The following is an 18,884-nucleotide window of genomic DNA, read 5'->3' as shown; positions in this document are numbered from 1 at the left end:
GCTCTAAATGACTCTGACTCCTGCTGCACAGAAACTCAAAGCTGTGGAACTCATCTTCTCTCAGCCTTCTCTTCCAGCTACATGTTTGACATCACTTGATCAATGCATCCTGATTTATCTCTTCTGTTGGAAGCACTTTGCTTTTCTTTAACCAAGCTCATCTTATACATGAAATCCACCTCCTGCCATTCTGATCCACTCCCCACCTGACTTTTCATTCATTCATTCAAAGGATGGAGGCTTCGATGGCAAGGTTAGAATTTATTGCCCATTCTTAATTGTCTTAGAGAAGAGTCATCATCTGGAATGTAACTGAGTGTATTGCTCGGCTATTTCAGAGGACCATTGCTGTGGGTCTGGAGTCACATCTAGGTCAGACTGGGTAAGGATGGCAGATTTCTTTCTATCAGTTCTCAGGATGTGGGTGGCACTGGCAATGCTGGCATTTATTTTCCTTGAGAAGGTAGTTGTGAGCAGTCTTTGTGAACCGCTGCAGTCCACGTCGTGGGGGTATACCCACAGTGCTGTTGGGGAGGGAGTTCCAGGATTTTGACTCAGTGACAGTGAAGGACCAGCGATATAATTCCAAGTCAGGATGGTGTGTGACTTGGATGGGAACTTGCAGGTGGTGGTGTTCCCATGCATCTGCTGCCCTTGTCCTTCTAGTTGGTAGAAGCCACGGGTTTTGAAGGTGCTGACTAAGGAGCCTTGATACATTGCTGCAGTGCATCTTGTAGATGGTACACACTGCTGTCACTGTGCGTCGGTGGTGGAGGGAGTGAATGTTGAAGGTGGTGGATGGGTGCTGATCAAGTGGACTGCTTTGACCTGAATAGTGTTGTTGGAGCTGTACCCATCCAATCAAGTGGAGAGTATTCCAAAACACACCTGACTTGTGCCTTGTAGATGGTGGACAGGCTTTGGGGAGTCAGGAGGTGAGTTACTTGCAGCAGAATTCCCAGCCTCTGACTTGCTCTTGTAGCCACAGATGTTACGAGTGATTCCATTTTCTTGTTAAATTATGAGGATTTGTGTTTCAAAACTGAGAAAGGATTCCATGGGTGCTGGAACATTGTTTTTTTTTTTTAAAAAGAGGTCATCAGAAGGTCTTTTGGACTGAGCTTGTAAACAACAGTTGCTGAAGGCACCTGTTTTCAGATAAATACCCAGCAGGGGTTATTTTGACTTGGGGAAAGATGTTTACAAAGAAGTGACAGGTCAAAATTTATAGGGGTCAGGAGGCTTGACTCCTGAAATGTTTTTGGTTTCATTTTGGAGTGAGTTGGGATATGGACAGTGTTAAAAAGACAGTTGGAGAAAATATGCCAAAGGAGCAAACCCCACCTCAGCCTGTTCCAGCTCTTTGAAAAGCCTGTCAGTTTTCCATCTCTTTAAGAAGCGCTGAGAAGCAAGTTTAAGAAACTGCCTGAAACCCCTGTTGCTGAATTATTGATCTTTAAACTGACAAGAACCGTTCCAGGAAGATCCCAGTGACAGCCGTCTACATGTATTTGTGATGCCGAACCAAAACAAAGGACATCTGATATCTTTCCATATCTTCTCTTTTTTCCCTCAGGAATAAGCAAGTATCTGGCCAAAGTATTCTTTTTGTCTGTTTTTTTTTTGTAATTGAGCTCCAAAGAGTAAATCTCTTTTATGTTTTCAGTTAACCTGTGTGTGCGCGTGCGCGCGTGAGAGAGAGAGAGAGAGGGGCCTAAGGTAAAAAGGGAACTTTTATATTTCAAACTGTGTTTATGCTTTGCTTTGTTACTAGTTAAGACTTGTTTTATAATAAACTGATAATTTTGTGGCTTATTAAAGAAACCTGGTTGGTGTGTTTTATTCTGTGATAAAAAATAAAGTCTATGATTGACCGCATTGGTAAATGGAAAAAAATTGAAATCTATGTTGTGACCTGTGGAGAAGTGGAACTAGAAAAACAGTGCACTGCTCCCAGCTCGACCATAACATAGTATTTATAAGGCTGGTCCAGTTAGTTCTGGTCAATGGTGACCCCCACCCCCGAGGATGTTGATGATGGTATTCAGCGATGGTAATGCGGTTGAATGTCAAGGGGAGATGGTTAGATTTTCTCTTGTTGGAGAATGTCATTGCCTGGCACTTGTGAGGTGTGAATGTTATTTGCCATGCATTAGCCCAATCCTGAATGTTGTCCAGGTCTTGCGGCTTGTGGGCATGGATCTCTTCAGTGTCTCAGGAGTTGCGAATGGAACTGAACACTGTACAATCATAAGTGAACATCTCCACAGGCCCATCTATCTAATCCTGGACAGCTGTTTTTTGGCCATCCATTAAGACATGGTTTAATATATCACCTACAAATCCATGCATGTCTTCACTCCACCTTAACTCTGTAACCTTTTCCAGCTTCATGCCCTGACTTGAGCCCTTCCTTTCTCTAACTCTGGCTAAAGTACTATTTCTTATTCTATGGCAGACCTTTCCTCCCTCCCTAAACCCTGCCTCCTCACTTCATCTTCTGAATCAAGCATTTAGTCAGCTCTCCTAAACACCCCACACATGCTCAGTCTTCATCTTTCCTCCTCTTTGGAGTTCCCTTTCCCACGTTAACGATGTTGTTGTATTGTTTCATTGTGGAGCTTCATGGTCTCACAGGTGATATTCCATAATGTTGCAATGCCTTTATTGTACAGTATCAGATTTGGTGGTGTTGCCCAACAATAGGCCTTAGCCTCGAAAATAGACTTTTCAATGAATATTCCTCCTTCTTTCAAAGGTTTGTAGAAAGCATCGTTGATGTCTACTACAAGAATGATGCCTCCATTCAAGAGGATTCTGAAATTCATGAGTGGGCAACTGAAATCTTTACTGAAGGATTATTGGCAAGACAATCATCAGGTGTGATTTGTAAAATGCCTATTGTCCAAAATGATTATGGTTTAGTGGTAATTGGTCACTTACATCAGCGAAAATCACTCCTGATGTACCATCTTTGGGGTAACATAATTAAACTATGTTTGTGTACTGTATGAACCAGTAGCTTTTAGCTTAATCAAAGTTGGCTAGATGTGACTTAAAGGACCCTGGCAGCAGCCATTTTGTGCAGACGTTTCCATCCAGTGATATCAAAGCACCACACTCAAATTGGTGATGTTATTCAAGAGATGATGTGACACAAGGTGACTCCTCCAAGTATAACATGAGCATATTCTCACTGAAGAAGATCATAAGATCAAAAGAAATAGGAGCAGGAGTAGGCCATTTGGCCCTTTGAGCCTGCTCCGCCATTCAGTAAGATCATGGCCGATCTGATTGTGGCCTTAACTCCACTTTCCTGCGGCCTCCCATTAGCCTTAACTCCCTTGGAGATCAAAAATCTGTCTAACTCAGCCTTGAATATATTCAATGACCCAGCTTCCACTGTTCCCTGGGGATGGTTATGAGATGAGATGATATAATTGCTGTTTTTAGGATTGTAAAGGGACTCCATAGAATTTTTTAAAAAAACTTTCATGGGATGTGGGTTTCACTGGCAAGGCCTGCATTTGTTGCCCATCCCTAATTGTCCTTGAACTGAGTGATTTGCTCAGCCATTTCAGAGGGCAGTTCAGAGTCAACCACATTGCTGTGGGTCTGGAGTCACATGTAGGCCAGACCAGGTAAGGACGGCAGATTTCCTCCCCTAAAGGACATTGTGAACCAGATGGGTTTTTACCACAATCGATGATAGTTTCATGGCACCATTACTGAGACTAGCTTTCAATTGAATTTAAATTCTACTAGCTGCCATGGTGGGATGTAATGTCGACCATGACCAACAATTTCACCTTGTCCAGAACTGTCGAACTAGAGGACATGGCCCATGTAGTGGGGGGGAGGGGGAGGAGTGGGCAGTAAATTCAAAAATAATCTTAAATTATTTCCATAAACGAATGATTAATCTAGGGAACAGGCTCCCTAGGGAAAAGGTGGAAGGAGTTAGTATTGATTCATTCAAATGCAAATTAAATTGATTTATTTCAGAAATAATATTTTGAGATGCAGTATATGAGTAATTTGATGCATGATATGTGGTAAGTGGAGCACGCTTGGGAGGAACAGGTGACTTTGGAGCCATGGTTCCCGAAGCTCTCCACCACTGGGGTTTTCCTCATGTCATGGCTGTGCCTGTTGTGGATTAATTAATAGAGGTTGGTTGTTGGGGTTAGTCAACAGCACCATTATTGTTGTATCAAATGAACTAAATGGACCTTTTAGTGAGCTAGCAAGTTCTGTGTTCTTATTCAACACACAAACAAGGAAATATCAGTAAGAGCAGCCACTCTCTCTACCATCTGGGATTACACGACAATTGAAAGAAATTATCTTTAGTCTGACAGTGCCACCCTAAGGCAGTGAGCTGTTGGCATCCATTTTGACTTTGACAAGGTCCCGCATGGCAGACTGGTACAAAAGGTGAAGTCACACGGGATCAGAGGTGAGCTGGCAAGATGGATACAGAACTGGCTCGGTCATAGAAGACAGAGGGTATCAGTGGATGGGTGTTTTTCTGAATGGAGGGATGTGACTAGTGGTGTTCCGCAGGGATCAGTGCTGGGACCTTTGCTGTTTGTAGTATATATAAATGATTTGGAGGAAAATGTAGCTGGTCTGATTAGTAAGTTTGCGGACGACACAAAGGTTGGTGGAGTTGCGGATAATGATGAGGATTGTCAGAGGATACAGCAGGATATAGATCGGTTGGAGACTAGGGCGGAGAAATGGAAGATGGAGCTTAATCCGGACAAATGTGAGGTAATGCATTTTGGAAGGTCTAATGCAGGTGGGAGGTATACAGTAAATGGCAGAACCCTTAGGAGTATTGACAGGCAGAGAGATCTGGGCGTACAGCACAGGTCACTGAAAGTGGCAACGCAGGTGGATAAGGTAGTCAAGAAGGCATACGGCATGCTTGCCTTCATCGGTGGGGGCATAGAGTATAAAAATTGGCAAGTCATGTTGCAGCTGTACAGAACCTTAGTTAGGCCACACTTAGAATATTGCGTGCAATTCTGGTCGCCACACAACCAGAAGGACGTGGAGGCTTTGGAGAGGGTACAGAGGAGGTTTACCAGGATGTTGCCTGGTCTGGAGGGCACTAGCTTTGAGGAGAGGTTGGGAAAATTTGGATTGTTTTCACTGGAACGACGGAGCTGGAGGGGTGGCATGACAGAGGTTTACAAAGTTATGAGCAGCATGGACAGAGTGGATAGTCAGAAGCTTTTTCCCAGGATGGAAGAGTCAGTTACTAGGGGGCATAGGTTTAAGGTGCGAGGGGCAAAGTTTAGAGGGGATGTGCGAGGCAAGTTTTTTACACAGAGGGTGGTGAGTGCCTGGAACTTGCTGCCGGGGGAGGTGGTGGAAGTAGGTACGATAGCGACATTTAAGAGGCATCTTGACAAATACATGAATAGGATGGGAATAGAGGGATACGGTCCCCGGAAGTGCAGAAGGTTTTAGTTTAGGCAGGCATCAAGATCGGCGCAGGCTTGGAGGGCCGAATGGCCTGTTCCTGTGCTGTACTGCTCTTTGTTCTTTGACAATGTGTGACCTTCATGGTGAATGATATATTCATGTGCAGTTGTTATATATTCTCTCTTCAGGTTTTCCAACATCATTCTGCACTAAAGCAGATCTTACCAAGTATCTGACCATGGTCATATTCACCTGCTCTGGCAGGCACGGTGCAGTAAATACCGGACAGGTAACCTTATCATTAACAGAAATAAGTCTACATACTCAACAGAAAGAATTCAACTGTGTGCACTAAATTGACACTGCACAAACAACAACTTCCTGAGATAAATTACAAGAAAATATAATCTATAACTTACAGGCTTGCAAAACCCAAGTTTGATGTCACTTGACCACTATTTCTCAATTGATCGCTTCTGTTCTGCTTTTTGTTGATGAATGTCTGGGATTCAACCCTTCATCTGAGTTTTTCCATAATAAAAATGAGAGAAGGTTAGTCTCAAAGCTAGATTCATTTGACCTCTTTCCTCCAATCACTGGGGGTCATCATAAAATCATAGAATGATACAATGCAGAAGGAGGGCATTCGGCCCATCCTGTCTGTGCTGGCTCTTTGAAAGAGCTATCCAATTAGTCCCATTTCTCCTGCTCTTTCCACAGAGCCGCTTCAAGTATTTGCCGTTTTACAAGTTATTATTAAATCTGCTTTCACCACTCTTTCAGGCAGCACATTCCAGATCTCAACAACTCATTGCACTATAACTTCTTTTTGTCATGCTGCCTCTGGTTCTTTAGCCAATTATCTTCAATCTGTGTCCCTCTGGTTATCGACCCTCCTGCCACTGGAAACACTTTCTCCTTATTTACTCTGTCAAAAGCCTTTGTGATTTTGAACACCTCTGTTAAATCTCCCCTTAACCGTCTCTGCTCTGAGGAAAATCACCCCAACTTCTCCCATCTCTCCAGATAACCAAAGTCCCTCATCCCTGGTACCGTTCTATTAAATCTCCTCTGTACCCTGATAATACTCCAGCTGGGGCTTAACCAGTGTTTTATAACCTCCTTGCTTTTGTATTCTATGCCTCTATTTATAAAGCCAAAGATCATGTATGCCTTTTTTTTTAAAGCTGTCTTCTTAACTCGTCCTGCCTCTTTCAAAGACTTGTATACATTGAGTCCCAGATCTCTCTGTTCCTGCACCTCTTTAAAATTATAACATTTAGTTTATGTTGCATCTCCTTATTCTTCTTACCAAAATGAATGACATCACACTTCTCTGTGTTAAATGTCATCCGCCATGTGTCTGCCCATTACACCAGTCTGCCTAGGTCCTCCTGAAGTCTGTTACGATGCTCATTGTTTATCACAGAATTGTTACAGTGCAGAAGGAGGCCATTCGGCCTATCATGTCTGCACTGTCTCTCCAAATGAGCAATGCCCTGCCTTCTCCCTGTAACCCTGCACATCCTTCCTTTTCAGATAACAGTCTAATTCCCTTTTGAATGCCTCGATTGAACCTGTCTCCACCACGTTCTCAGGCAGTGTATTCCAGACCATAACCACTCGCTGCGTGAAAAAGTTTTTCCTCTGTCACTTTTGTTTCTTTTACCAATCACTTTAAATCTGTGCCCTCTCGTTCTCGATCCTTTCATGAGTGGGAACAGTTTCTCTCTATCTACTCTGTCCAGACCACTCATGATTTTGAATATCTTTATCAAATCACCTCTCAGCCTTTTCTTCTCCAAGGAAAACAGTCCTAACTTCTCCAATCTATCTTCAGAACTGAAATTCCTCATCCCTGGAACCATTCCCATGAATCTTTTCTGTACTCTCTCCAATGCCCTCACATCTTTCCTGAAGAGTTGTGCCCAGAATTGGATGCAATACTCCACCTGAGGCCAAACCAGTGTCCTATACAAGTTTAACATGACCTCCTTGTTCTTGTACTCTATGCCCCTATTAGTAAAGCCCAGGATACTGTATGCTTTATTAACCATTCTCTCAACCTGTCCTGCCACCTTCAATGACTTATGCACATATACACCTAGGTCCCTCTGCTCCTGCAGCCACTTTAGAACTGTACCCTTTACTTTATATTGTCTCTCCATGTTCTTCCTACCAAAATGAATGACTTTACATTTCTCTGCATTGAACGTCATCTGTCACTTGTCTGCCCATTCCACCAACTTGTCTATGTCCTCCTCACAGTTCACAATTGTTCCAAGTTTTGTATCATCTGCAAATTTTGAAATTGTGCCCTGTACACCAAAGTCTAGGTCATTAGCATATCAGGAAAAGCAAGGGACCCAACACTGATCCCTGGGAAACTCCACTACAAACCTTCCTCCAGCCCGAAAAACATCCATTAACCACTACTCTTTGTTTCCTGTCACTCAGCCAATTTCATATCCATATTGCTACTGTCCCTTTTATTCCATGAGCTATAATTTTGCTCACAAGTCTGTTGTGTGGCACTTTATCAAATGCCTTTTGGAAGTCCATGTACACCACATCAACAGCATTGCCCTCATCAACCCTCTCTGTTACCTCTTCAAAAAACTCCAGCAAGTTAGTTAAACATGATTTTCCCTTAATTAATCTGTGCTGGCTTTGCTTAATTAACCCACATTTGTCCATGTGACTAATAATTCGGTCCCGAATGATTGTTTCTAGAAGTTTCTCCACCACCGAAGTTAAACTGACTGGCCTGTAGTTGCTGGGCTTATATTTACATCCTTTTTTGAACAAGGGTATAACATTTGCAATTCTCCAGTCCTCTGGCACCACTCCTGCATCTAAGGAAGACTGGAAAATTATGGCCAATACCTCTGCAATTTCCATTCTCACTTCCCTCAGTATCTTTGGATGCGTCTCATCCGGCCGTAGTGCTTTATCAACTTTAAGTATAGACAGTCTATCTAATATCTCCTCCTTATCAATTTTAAAACCTTCTAGTGTATTAATTACCTCCTCTTTCACTGTGGCCTGGGTAGAACCTTCTTCTTTAGTAAAGACAAATGCAAAACATTTTCTCTTTGCCTCTATGCATAAATCCGCCTTCTGGTCCCTAATTGGCACTCCTCCACCTTTTACCACCTTTTTACTATTTATATGCCTGCAGAAGACTTTGGTATTCTCTTTTATGTTAGCTTCCAGTCTCTTTTCATACTCTCTTTGCTTCTCTTAATTGCCTTTTCACTTCCCCTCTGAACCTTCTATATTCAGCCTGGTTCTCCAGTCTATTATCTACCTGACATCAGTCATAAGCACACTTTTTCTTCTTCATCTTCATTCCTATCTCTCTTGACATCCAGGGAGCTCTGGATTTATTTGCCCTACCTTTCTCCTTTGAGGGAACATACCCTGACTGTGCCCAAACTATCTCTTCTTTCAAGGTAGTCCAATGTTCGGCTACTGTTTTTCCTTCCAATCTTTGATTCCAATTAACATGGCCAAGCTCCATTCTCACCCCATTGAAGTTGGTTTTCCCCCAGTTAATTATTCTTACTTTGGATTGTTCTTTGTCCTTTTCCATAACCAACCTAAACCTTATGATACAATGATCACTGCCCCCTAAATGTTCTGCTACAGATATTTGATCCATTTGGCCCACCTCATTCCCAAGAACCAGGTCTAGCAGTGCCTCCTTTCTCATTGGACTCGAAACATACTGCTGTAGAAAGTTTTCCGGAACACACTCTTGGAACTCTTGCCGCTCACTGCCCTTTACACTACGACTATCCCAGTCTATATTTGTATAATTAAAATCCCCTAATATAACAACTCTATAATTCTTGCATCTGTAATGTCCTTGCAAATTTGTTCCTCTTCATCTTTCCCACTAGTTGCTGGCCTATAGACTACACTGAACAATGTAATTGCACCATTTTTGTTCCTTAGTTCTAGCCAAATAGATTCCGTCCTTGACCCCTCAGGGATGTCCTCTCTCTCCAGCACTGCAATGCCTTTTATTCCTTTTTTTATCTTTCTACCATATTTTTGAATTTTGTGCTATCTGCAAACTTTGAAATTATGGCTTGTATACCCAAGTTTAGTTCATTAATTTGTATCAAAAAGAGGAATAGTCCTAATATCGACACACCTGGGGAACACCACCGTATATCTCCCTCCAATCTGTAAAACAACCATTCACCACTACTCTCTGCTTTTTGTCCCTTTGCCAATTTTGTATTAAAACAGCTACTGCAGAGTTCAGTTTTGCTAACAAGTCTATTATGTGGATACTTTATCCAACACCTTATGAAAGTCCATATACACAACATCAACTGCACTATCCTCAACAACCCTCTCCATTACTTCATCAAAGAACTCAATCAAGTTAATCAAACATGATTTACCTTCTACAAACCTGTGCTGGTTTTCATTTATTAACCCTAAGAATTAACCCTGAGGTTGACTGCGAATTATTGAGCATTCCCAGTCAGGAGCATTACTCATGGATAGTTCTGGTCAGGAAATTGCTGGACCAAAGCCCCTGATAATCCATTGTGGAAATGACAAACCTTGGAATCAACACTGCATTAATGGGAGGAAGCACCTTTGTTCTAATCATCTGCTTGCTGAATTTCCCCGACACCTCCAAAATCTCTCTTCTTAACTGAGAAAGTCAAAGAAAGGACTAAATCCCATAGTGCAGAACAGCACTAAGGTTCAAAAGCAGAGGACAGAACATAACATTGTTATGACTGGAGCTTTTCTGTATATTTTTTCTTGTAGCCAACAAAGAAGCCAGCTCCCATAGGCAACCTTGACTCCCACTGAGGGAGTTCTACCGGGCCCCCCTGCTTCAGACTATACCATGACAACCTGGACTCCCACTGAGGGAGTTCTGCCGGGCCCCCCTGCTTCAGTCTATACCACGACAACCTGGACTCCCACTGAGGGAGTTCTGCCGGGCCCCCCTGCTTCAGTCTATACCACGACATCTTTATCCAGTCTCATGCCCTCTTGCTCCCATTCATCAGTCCAGAGAGATCCACTAGGGGGAAATAGAGGACAGTGCATGGGGTAAAACATGGAACAAGAATGAGCCAGGGAAATGAAAAATGGAGAAGGCTGATGTTACTGGGTTTTTTAATTCTAAAATTTGATTTAATTCAATGAATTCAACTTTACAAACTGCCATGGTGGAATTTGAACTCATATCCCCAGATTAGTTAGTCCAGGGCTCTGGATTGCTAGTCCAGTAACGTAATCACTTTGTTATTGTAGCCACGCTCGGCAGGCTGGGTAGGGATCTGACAGGATGGGTGAGGGATTGGCAGGATCTTTCCAAAAGAGACTCGTTGTCTCACCCTGGAGCACAGCTGGGAGATTTCCTCATGACAAACTCAAAATTGGCATAAATAACAGCTCAGCTTTGGGATGTTTCTGGCACTCTCAGTGGTGTTTACTGTAAGAGACCAACGATTCAGTCAGAAACCTCATTATTAATGGATATACAGGAACCTACCTGTTGCTTCCCTACATGCTTGCTGCATGGACTCAAAGTCAATTTTTCACCTCCAGAGGGAAAGTTCTGTAAAATATGATTTAGAAAAAGACAGTTGCTTCAAAAATACTGTGGTTGATATATTGTTAACTTTTGCGAACTCCCTGAGTGTGGAGGATGCATAGATAGAGACATTTCTGGCATTTAAGCAAACAGCTAGCAGACATGTTGGATCTGTTAGGCCACTTAATGTTGCCATGGTGAAGATTTAAATGATCGTAAACAGTGTTTCTAATGCTTGGTTTCTTTGTCAGTTTGATTGGGGCTCCTGGATGCCAAACAACCCATCAACCATGCAGAAACCACCACCCAGTGAAAAAGGCAAGGTTGGAAAAACAGATATCATGTGCACATTACCAGGAAAAGGTGCAACAGCCTTAGTGACTGCAACCATATACCTGCTCAGTAAAACATCACCCTCTTCAGTAAGTATGAACAATAACCCTTCCCCATACAAAAAAATAAGTTCTGATTAGACCTCCCCCTTAAAACGATAAGAATTATATTTATAATCTATTTCCCCTGCCTCTGGCATAGTTCTTATTGAAACTTGCAAAATTCTTACAGGGTGTGACAGGGTGGTTGTGAATAGGATGTTTCCCCTGGCTGGTGAGTCTAGAACCAGGGGACACAGTCTCAGAATAAGGGACAAGCCATTTAAGACTGAGATCAGGGGGAATTTCTTCACTCAGAGGGTGGTGAATCTTTGGAATTCTCTGCCCCAGAGGGCTGTGGAAGATCAATCATTAAACATGTTCAAGATAGAAATCGATAGATATCTGGATACTAATGACATCAAGGGATATGGGGATAGTGTGGGAAAGTGGCATTGAGGTAGATGATCAGCCATGATCTAACTGAATGGTGGAGCAGGCTCTATGGGCTGAATGGCCTACTCCTCTTATGTTCCTATGTTCTGTTAGAAATAATCTGAATGATTAATGAAGTGCGTGTAAACAGCAGGAAGTAACATAGGAAGATAGGAACAGGAGTAGGCCATTCAGCCCCTCGAGCCTGTCCCGCCATTCAATGAGATCATGGCTGATCCACGGCCTAACTCCATATACCTGCCTTTGGCCCATATCCCTTATTATCTTTGCTTAACAAAAATCTATCTATCTCAGATTTAAAATTAACAACTGTTCTAGCTTCAACTGCTGTTTGTGGGAGTGAGTTCCAAACCTCTACCACCCTTTGTGTGAAGAAGTGCTTCCTAACATCTCTCCTGAATGGTCTGGTCCTAATTTTTAGACTATGTCCCCTAGTTTTAGAATCTCCAACCAGTGGAAATAGTTTATCTTTATCTAGCCTGTCTTTTCCTGTTAATATCTTGAAGACTTTGATCTGATCACCCCTTAACCTTCTAAATTCTAGCGAAAACAGACCTAATTTGTGTAATCTCTCCTCGTAACTTAACCCCTGTAGTCCAGGTATCATTCTTGGAAACCTACATTGCACTCCCTCCAAGGCCAATATATCCTTCCTAAGGTGTGGTGCCCAGAACTGCTCACAGTACTCCAAGTGGGGTCTAACCAGGGTTTTGTACAGCTGCAGCATAACCTCTGTGTCTTTATACTCCAATCCTCTAGATATAAAGGCTAGCATTCCATTAGCCTTTTTGATTATTTTCTGCACTTGCTCGTGGCATTTTAAAGATCCATGCACCTGAACCCCCAAGTCTCTTTGGACATCCACTGTACTTAACCTCTTCCCATTTAGGAAGTACCCTGCTCTATCCATTTTTGGTCCAACATGGATAATCTCACACTTGCCCGCATTGAAATCCATCTGCCACAGTTTTGCCAATTCACCTAGTCTGTCAATATCTCTTTGCAATTTTATGCGATCATCTAGACTGTCTACAATGTCGCCTAACTTTGTATCATCAGCAAATTTGGATATATGACTTACTGTGCCATCATCCGAGTCGTTAATGAATAATGTGAATAATTGAGGCCCCAACACAGATCCCTGTGGGACACCAATAGTCACATCCTGCCAATCGGAGTACTTACCCATTATCCCCACTCTCTGTCGCCTACCACTCAACCAACTTCCTAACCATGTCAATAATTTGCCCTCAACTCCATGGGCTTCTACCTTAGTTAACAGTATCTTATGTGGGACTTTATCAAATGCCTTCTGGAAGTCCATATAAATAACATCTATAGACATTCCCCAGTCCACTACATTAGTCACCTCTTCAAAACATTCAATGAGATTTGTCAGGCATGACCTTCCCGTCATGAATCCATGCTGGCTGTCCCTGATTAACTGACATTTTTCTAGTACGGTGATAAATCCTAGATCTGGTGCTTTGGGAGCAGAGTAAAGGTGAAAACTGTTGCAGCTCATGTCCTGGCACTAACATCAGGAGCACACTTAGAAATGACATCATACTCTACTGGGTAGCACGCTAAAGTGCCAACACATGGCACTAGGTGAAGGAAGGTACAACTTTCATTTTCCCATTCAGCTGAGTTCAGTCAACCAGCAAAAATGTGTTCTTCAATAACTAGTTCCCATCAAAGCCAACTTCCTAGACTGTTCAGAGCCATCTGGGCTAACACAAGCTACCAGACATCTCTCCATTCTCTCTGACTGACAGAATCAGTGTTATTAGTGAAGGAAAGAAAGACTTACATTTCTATAGTGCCTTTCACAACCTCAGGCCACCCCCAAAATGTTTTACAACCAATGAAGCACTTTTGAAGTGTAGTCAATGTTGTAATGGACATGCCGTCCATATTTTCTCAGGTATTAGTAGGCAGGATTCCCCAAATTACTTTTGCCAATGTAGAAAAATGCATAATCAGGTTTTTTTAGGGAAGACATGAAAGCTAGAATTGGTTTTTAAATGGTGCAGCAATCCCAGAATGCCCTTCCTAGCTACCATTATTCCCAGTATGTTTTACAAATTTGGACAAGAGTATCATGGAGCAGCGCCCCCAGTGAAGGAGCAACTTCAAGAGAAAGGTAATTGACTTTCCTGACCCGTGTGATGTGAAATATTCGAAAGAGTAGAGGAATGAAAGATTTCATATCAGTCTTGTGTGGAATGCAGAACAGTGTATAACATATTGCAGTCAGGATAGATTAGAGCTAGGTGATCTTACCTGTAGTCGTATAGGAATAAATTTCTTTATTCTCCAGGCAAAACTTGGCATTTATGTTGAAGAGCGTTTCACTGAGGAGGCACCCAAGGTATGCATAGAAAAGTTCCAGAGAGATGTCCTGCAAGTCAAGAGTGAGATTGAGAAGAGGAATGAGGGCCTTGAGCTGAAGTATGAGTATTTGCATCCTGACTTCATCGAAAACAGCGTGGCAATATGAAATGCAAAAAGAATCACTGATCACAATTACAATGAGCTCTTCATGCTTTGAGATAGAATAGAATTATGCTTCAAAAATATTCCAAAATGCTCGCTGGCAAATCAACTTGCTGTTGTTTACTTCTTTTTATTAATCAAAACAAGATAACGTTTCCAAAAATCCTTTCCATAATGAACTGTCTGTATTTTAGATTTCTATTGCTGTTTAGCTATTGGGGGAGGGACGGGATGATGTCGTTAGTAAGTAATCTGTTCTTTCATTTCTTGGAGCACAGTTGCATGTCAGATTTAGATGAAAATCCTCTTGAAGGTCTGTTAGTGAAATGTACTTTAACAGATTCAACCCAGCTCCAGACAGTATGGGCCCAAAGCATAAACTAACAAATCAAGGAGGCTGTAAGAATGGCTGGTGTGGAAAGAGACACCGCCCTGCATGATGCTGCCAGTGGCTGCAAACAATAAGAGAGCATTCAATACTGCATACAATACTGCAACTCTGTCCTAACCAATGTCTTGTACAAATAAAACATCACATCCTTGCTTTTAAATTCATCATCATTTTCAAAACCCTTCAGTCCATTTATTTATTGGTAATCTTTTCCGCTCACATTCCTACCTTTATGTATCTGCACATTTAGGGGATGTTACCTATATGGATTTTAAGAAAGTGTTTGCCAAATTACCACATTAAGGCCGGTGAACAAAATTGAGGCTCATGGAATAGGAAGGTCAGTGTCAGCTTGGATAAAAAATTGGCTTCAGGACGACTGGTTGTGGTAAATGGTTGTTTTTCAGAGTGGAGGATGGTAGACAGTGGTGTTCTACAAGGTTCAGAGCTAGGACCACTGCTTTTTTGCTTTATATAAATGGCTTGGACATTGGAATACAGTGTAAAATTTCAAAATTTGCCAATACCACCAAACTTGGAGGTGTGGCAAACAGTGAGGATGATACCAATCGACTGTAACAGGACATAGATAGGCTAGTAGAATGGGAAGACAAGTGGCAGATGGAATTTATTAGAGAGAAGTGTGAGGTGATGCATTTTGGCAGAAGGGATAGGGAGAGGCAAAATAGGTGGTAATGACCAGAAACTCACTGTCCACAAGGGTGTAAGCGGAGACGATGAATTATTGCAAAAGGAAATTGTATCAGCACTTAAGGAAAATAAACTTGCAGGGCTATGGGCCACAGGGGAGAGTAGGACTGATTAGAAAGCTCTCCAGAGAGCCAGCATGGACTCAATGGGCTGAATGGCCTCCTTCCATGCCATAATGCTCTATTTTATTCACTGCCTTATTTTACATTTATTTGCATTGAACTGCAACTCCCACCTATCTGCCCACTTTACGAAAATACTTATGTCTTCTTGCAATCTCTTGTATTCTTCAATTTGCTGTGCTGTCTGTTCCTGATTAAGGGACTTTCTCAAGGACAATTAGTGCTGGGCAATAAATGCTGACCTTGCCAGCAACTCTCACATCGCAGGAATGAAAAATAAATTTACACTGTGCTTCACTTACCAGGAACACACATTGGGAATTAATTTTTCTCATCATTCATAAATTCCTGCTATGTGCTCCTGACTGATGAAGCTCCATGCCAGGGGTATGAATTTGCAAAGTTTACCTTTAGAAGTTCACTCACAGCTGAAGTAAGACCAACAGATCTATAATTTCCTTGTTTACTCATTTTCCCAGAGGCACACAGTGTAAAACTCCTCACTCACATTGCAATAGAATTCATCCCATTCAGTAGTAAACCTCTGAAAGGAATTTCTAATATATCGTTATCAAAACTGCTTGACATGATTTATTTTTCTGTGATCTTGAAAGGAAAAGCTGATATACTCTGAGGCACTTGAGATCTTCAGCAGTGGCACAGTGGTTAGCACCGCAACCTCACAGCTCCAGCGACCCGGGTTCAATTCTGGGTACTGCCTGTGTGGAGTTTGCAAGTTCTCCCTGTGTCTGCGTGGGTTTCCTCCGGGTGCTCCGGTTTCCTCCCACAGCCAAAAGACTTGCAGGTTGATAGGTAAATTGGCCATTATAAATTGCCCCTAGTATAGGTAGGTGGTAGGAGAATATAGGGACAGGTGAGTATGTGGTAGGAATATGGGATTAGTGTAGGATTAGTATAAATGGGTGGTTAATGGTCGGCACAGACTCGGTGGGCCGAAGGGCCTGTTTCAGTGCTGTATCTCTAAATCTAAATCTAAAATCTAAATCAACTTCTTCCCCGCACTGTGGCCTCTACAGCAGATCAGCTCCATATGATAATATTTGGAAGAATTCCTTGTTAGCTCTGTGTGTAAATGTGTCCTGAGATAAGGTACAACATCCCATCTTCCATCCCTGGTCTGTGCTCAGATGCCTGGACTCAACTGGGCTCTGAAATTGGTTTCAGTGCCTCTGTGGTAGGGATCACAAATGAAAAGTAGGTCAGTCCCGTGTTCTCTGCAGGATATTTGTGGGGGGCGGGCAAAGAGGATAAGGGCGGTCTCTTACACCTGTGATTGGATCGGCTGCCAATATTCACCATAGTGGCACACCTATTCTTGGCCAGAATGGAGATAATTGGGTACTTGCCCTGTCAATCACTGAACTGGGATTGATTTTGCGTGTGTGATTTGTTTGTAACTATTCTTCACTTGCTGCACCTTACTGAATAAATAACTGCTTTTATCTGAAGATGTTGCTGTAGTTTCAGTCACTCATTCTGTTTGTTTGTAGAGACTCTGTTCAATTCGACACTGCAGACTATTTGCTGTTTACGTGCAATTCTGGTCGCCACACTACCAGAAGGACGTGGAGGCTTTGGAGAGGGTACAGAGGAGGTTTACCAGGATGTTGCCTGGTCTGGAGGGCATTAGCTATGAGGAAAGGTTGGAAAAACTCGGATTGTTTTCACTGGAACGACGGAGGTGGAGGGGCGACATGATAGAGGTTTACAAAGTTACGAGCGGCATGGACAGAGTGGATAGTCAGAAGCTTTTTCCCAGTGTGGAAGAGTCAGTTACTATGGGACATAGGTTTAAGGTGAGAGGGGCAAAGTTTAGAGGCGATGTGCGACACAAGTATTTTAGACAGAGGGTGGTGAGTGCCTGGAACTTGCTGCCAGGGGAGGTGGTGGAAGCAGATACGATAGCGACGTTTAAGAGACATATTGAGAAATATATGAAGAGGAAGGGAATAGAGGGATATAGGCCCCGGAAGTGCAGAAGGTGTTAGTTTAGGCAGGCATCAAGATCGGCATCGGCGCAGGCTTGGAGGGCCGAATGGCCTGTTCCTGTGCTGTACTGTTCTTTGTTTGTTTTTTTATGTCCTGTTCAATTAGACAATGCAGACTGTTTGCTGTCATGTCCTGTTCAATTAGACACTGCAGACTGTTTGCTGTCATGTCCTGTTCAATTAGACACTGCAGACTGTTTGCTGTCATGTCCTGTTCAATTAGACACTGCAGACTGTTTGCTGTCATGTCCTGTTCAATTAGACACTGCAGACTGTTTGCTGTCATGTCCTGTTCAATTAGACACTGCAGACTGTTTGCTGTCATGTCCTGTTCAATTAGACACTGCAGACTGTTTGCTGTCATGTCCTGTTCAATTAGACACTGCAGACTGTTTGCTGTCATGTCCTGTTCAATTAGACACTGCAGACTGTTTGCTGTCATGTCCTGTTCAATTAGACACTGCAGACTGTTTGCTGTCATGTCCTGTTCAATTAGACACTGCAGACTGTTTGCTGTCATGTCCTGTTCAATTAGACACTGCAGACTGTTTGCTGTCATGTCCTGTTCAATTAGACACTGCAGGCTGTTTGCTGTCATGTCCTGTTCAATTAGACACTGCAGACTGTTTGCTGTCATGTCCTGTTCAATTAGACACTGCAGACTGTTTGCTGTCATGTCCTGTTCAATTAGACACTGCAGACTGTTTGCTGTCATGTCCTGTTCAATTAGACACTGCAGACTGTTTGCTGTCATGTCCTGTTCAATTAGACACTGCAGACTGTTTGCTGTCATGTCCTGTTCAATTAGACACTGCAGACTGTTTGCTGTCATGTCCTGTTCAATTAGACACTGCAGACTGTTTGCTGTCATGTCCTGTTCAATTAGACACTGCAGACTGTTTGCTGTCATGTCCTGTTCAATTAGACACTGCAGACTGTTTGCTGTCATGTCCTGTTCAATTAGACACTGCAGACTGTTTGCTGTCATGTCCTGTTCAATTAGACACTGCAGACTGTTTGCTGTCATGTCCTGTTCAATTAGACACTGCAGACTGTTTGCTGTCATGTCCTGTTCAATTAGACACTGCAGACTGTTTGCTGTCATGTCCTGTTCAATTAGACTGTGCAGGCTGTTTGCTGTCATGTCCTGTTCAATTAGACACTGCAGGCTGTTTGCTGTCATGTCCTGTTCAATTAGACACTGCAGACTGTTTGCTGTCATGTCCTGTTCAATTAGACTGTGCAGACTGTTTGCTGTCATGTCCTGTTCAATTAGACACTGCAGGCTGTTTGCTGTCATGTCCTGTTCAATTA

The 18,884-nt window shown here is 42.6% G+C and overlaps 1 protein-coding gene and 1 long non-coding RNA gene across 2 annotated transcripts in view; one reads left to right on the top strand and one right to left on the bottom strand.

Moving 5' to 3' along the window:
- Nucleotides 1–17,030, top strand: part of LOC137357353 (polyunsaturated fatty acid lipoxygenase ALOX15B-like) — a 63,169-nt gene extending 46,139 nt beyond the window's left edge. The window contains exons 11-14 of the mRNA XM_068023618.1: nucleotides 2,759–2,880; nucleotides 5,625–5,725; nucleotides 11,263–11,433; nucleotides 14,162–17,030. Coding sequence (XP_067879719.1) covers nucleotides 2,759–2,880; nucleotides 5,625–5,725; nucleotides 11,263–11,433; nucleotides 14,162–14,341 — 574 coding nt within the window. The 3' untranslated portion in view covers nucleotides 14,342–17,030. The remainder of the gene's footprint in view (nucleotides 1–2,758; nucleotides 2,881–5,624; nucleotides 5,726–11,262; nucleotides 11,434–14,161) is intronic.
- Nucleotides 5,878–14,239, bottom strand: LOC137357354 (uncharacterized). Its single transcript, XR_010971176.1, has 3 exons — nucleotides 14,125–14,239; nucleotides 10,970–11,035; nucleotides 5,878–5,957 (listed from the first exon to the last, which is right to left on the bottom strand). It is a non-coding gene; the product is annotated as an uncharacterized lncRNA (long non-coding RNA).
- Nucleotides 17,031–18,884: the final 1,854 nt, after the last annotated feature.

Source organism: Heterodontus francisci, chromosome 48 (assembly GCF_036365525.1).
Source record: "Heterodontus francisci isolate sHetFra1 chromosome 48, sHetFra1.hap1, whole genome shotgun sequence".
Classification (NCBI taxonomy): domain Eukaryota; kingdom Metazoa; phylum Chordata; class Chondrichthyes; order Heterodontiformes; family Heterodontidae; genus Heterodontus; species Heterodontus francisci.
The sequence above is the reverse complement of the archived record's forward strand: the minus strand, read 5'-3'. Positions and strand labels throughout refer to the sequence as shown.